This window comes from Ptychodera flava, unplaced genomic scaffold (assembly GCF_041260155.1).
Source record: "Ptychodera flava strain L36383 unplaced genomic scaffold, AS_Pfla_20210202 Scaffold_28__1_contigs__length_4768798_pilon, whole genome shotgun sequence".
Taxonomy (NCBI): domain Eukaryota; kingdom Metazoa; phylum Hemichordata; class Enteropneusta; family Ptychoderidae; genus Ptychodera; species Ptychodera flava.
In genome coordinates this window covers 2,341,873-2,344,675 of record NW_027248350.1, presented here as the reverse complement: position 1 = coordinate 2,344,675, position 2,803 = coordinate 2,341,873, and the positions used below count along the sequence as shown (strand labels likewise).

General features: G+C 48.1%; 1 protein-coding gene across 1 annotated transcript; it reads left to right on the top strand.

Annotated features, from left to right (window-relative positions):
• The first annotated feature begins 666 nt into the window (after positions 1-666).
• Positions 667-2,376, top strand: LOC139126959 (tripartite motif-containing protein 3-like). Its single transcript, XM_070692878.1, has one exon. It carries the CDS (start codon positions 667-669, stop codon positions 2,374-2,376), a length of 1,710 nt encoding a protein of 569 aa, XP_070548979.1.
• The last annotated feature ends 427 nt before the right edge of the window (positions 2,377-2,803 follow it).

The following is a 2,803-nucleotide window of genomic DNA, read 5'->3' as shown; positions in this document are numbered from 1 at the left end:
ACAAATCTGCACGTGATATCAGAGTTTCCTTCCAAAACATTGTGATATCGGATGAAACAAGGAAACGGTGAAATCCCAATCTGATGACAATGACGTGGCAGCATAGCACCGTACATAGATTTATTCTGTATGTTGCCTCTGTCGACGGACCATTTGATCTTTGATGGTAGCCATTGCCAAAACCGGGTGAAATTATTTGATTTTTTTACCTTTGCTATTCTGTACATAGATTCACCCCCTCCCAAAAAAAAAGGATGAATGATTCTGAATAAAAGTACTCAACTGTGTCCAACATGAAAACATGTCATCATGCATGCCAAATTCACAACTTGTGCGCTTTCTCATTACAGTAACCCCCCTCTACAGAGCTAATGATGAATTGCTCTGTGCCCATACATTTTCTTTGTGTTATATATTACCCACCATACCTGGAAGTATGCCATATTGTCACATGATACGCGGTTCTCTGTTTGCACTTCCTTTACAATTTTTCAAAACTATGACACGTTCTCACCTCTCTATATATATGAAGTCCGCTGTTGCGTAGCGTATACGCTCAGTTAATATCACCGGGGTTGAGTTTCGGTGCACTGTTCATCACACCGTGCGTGCGTTGAGTGTTAACAAACTTCAGATCTGCAGTGCTTTGCCGCTGGTTCACTCAAGATGACCGACTACTTTACGGATCTCTCCAACGACCTGGGAGATGATTTCCTAAGGTGCGCCGCTTGCCTGGGAAACTTCAAGAATCCCAAAATCATACCCTGCTTCCACACCTTCTGCGAGCCCTGCCTACAGACCATGTTGAAGGAGAACAAGGGGCGGCTAATCTGTCCAACGTGCCGACAACTATGGCAACTCCCTAGCGACATGGTGTCCAAGCTGGACGACAACACCTTCATGAGTTGTGTCTTAGGCCTGGTCAAGAAGGGACCCGAGATCAAGGAAGAACAGTCGAGCACTTGTGAGCTGTGCGAAGACGCCGAAGCCACGCACATCTGCGTGGAATGCCAACAGACATGTTGCGTCAACTGTCAAAAGGTGCACAAAAGGACGAAAATCACCAGCGGCCATACTGTGCCGACCCTTGACGAATATAAGGAGACGAAAGCCAAGAACCCGTCGCGACTTCAGCAGCGATTGCACTGCGACGTTCACACGGACAGCCAAGTGGCTTTTTTCTGCGACACCTGCCAGGTACCAGTCTGTACGGCTTGCACGGTCATCAATCACCGCGCCCCCGACCACGTCCACCGAGACCTGGCAGAAGTCACCGCGGGGTTCTCCGGGCGTTTGTCGACCATCGTCAAGGAGATGAAGGCAAAGGCTAAAGAGGCTCGCGAGAGCAGAGCCGTGGCTAGGTCGATGTGCGACGAAGCTAACCGACTGCGCCAAGACGGGCGGAAGAAAGTGACGATGGAGATGGAAGCGAAGATCGAGAAAGCAAGAGCGGAAGGCGAGAAACTCTTGCAAGAAATTGACAATGCGTGTGAAAACATCTGTAAGGATGGCGAGTTAAAAGTTGGGCATATGAATTTCAAGTACGGGAACCTGGTGAGTATGTGCAGCTACTTAGACGAAGTGATTCGCCGGGGGAACATGCCGCAGCTAATTGCCACGGCTAAAGACGCGTCTGGCCACATCGGCGACTTGCTGAAGACCGCTACAACTTCAAAGACGGGCAGTGCACCGCACTTTGAATTGCCGCTAAACACCCTGGATGTGCTGAAATCCGATGTGTGCGTGTCGAAGTGCTCGGTGGAGGACATACCCCCGCATATCAGAGGTAGCGATAATGTTACTTTTTACGTCAAGACGAGGGACAGCTCTGGACGCGACGTCATCCCTCGTCAGGAGGTCTCGGTGAAGTTGACACGACCGATGGGGTCGCAGATGTCACTCAAGGTGTACCACAACGTAGGCGTCCAAACCGTGCACCTCAACGGTTCCCTAGCAACCGGGAAATGTAGTGTATTTGTTGATATAGACGGGGAGCCTGTCCCCGGTTCACCTTTCGAAATCGATTTCTTGTCATCCCCTGACACCAAAGAGTCGCAGCCTCGTCCCGCCAAAGAACCATCAACGCCGTCGTCCACTCAGACAAACACCCGAAAACAACAGCCTACGGGGAAGCAACAGCCCGTTTTAAAGTTTGCAGAGCCAGAGGACGATAGTAGATATGTCAAAATGTTATCGCGCCTACCGACTGAGTACGTGCATGTCGTCGCCATACAGCCATCGGCTCTGATCGGCACAAGTGACCCGAAATCACCCACTTCTGAACAAAAGATCGGTATTTCTCAAGGTGGACGCCTCAAGAAGAAGGGACCTCCGCCAGCGCTCCCGCAACGAAAAGGCGCGACGAAAATCCCATAAGGCATTTTAAAACAGCTGCAAAAGTACTAAGCTTGGGGATTATGTGAAATATTTTTAAAAAGAAAACCTTTAGGATATAGTCTGGCGAAGTCGACCAAATGAGGCACTCTAATGGAGCACTCTGGTTGTATGCGTATTTCGGAGTGTACCGCACTTTTCTCGACTCATGTGAACAATGGACAACTTTTTGGTGAAATTTAAACTTTCTACGCTGTTGTTTATCACTCTAGCTTTTTTTAACTTATCGCTCGAATAAAAAAATGTAAAATTTTGAGCTCTGTATTTGGACAAAATTGTAACTGTTTTTTTAGCTCCCATAGCCATATGTATATATGGCAATGGAAGCTATTCTTATAGGCTAGGGAAATGTCTGTATGTCTGTATGTCTGTATGTCTGTCCGTCAACATCAAAAACTCCAAAACCGCT

Coding starts and splice junctions, on each gene's coding strand:
- LOC139126959 (XM_070692878.1), top strand. CDS start 667: ATGACCGACTACTTTACGGATCTCTCCAACGACCTGGGAGATGATTTC.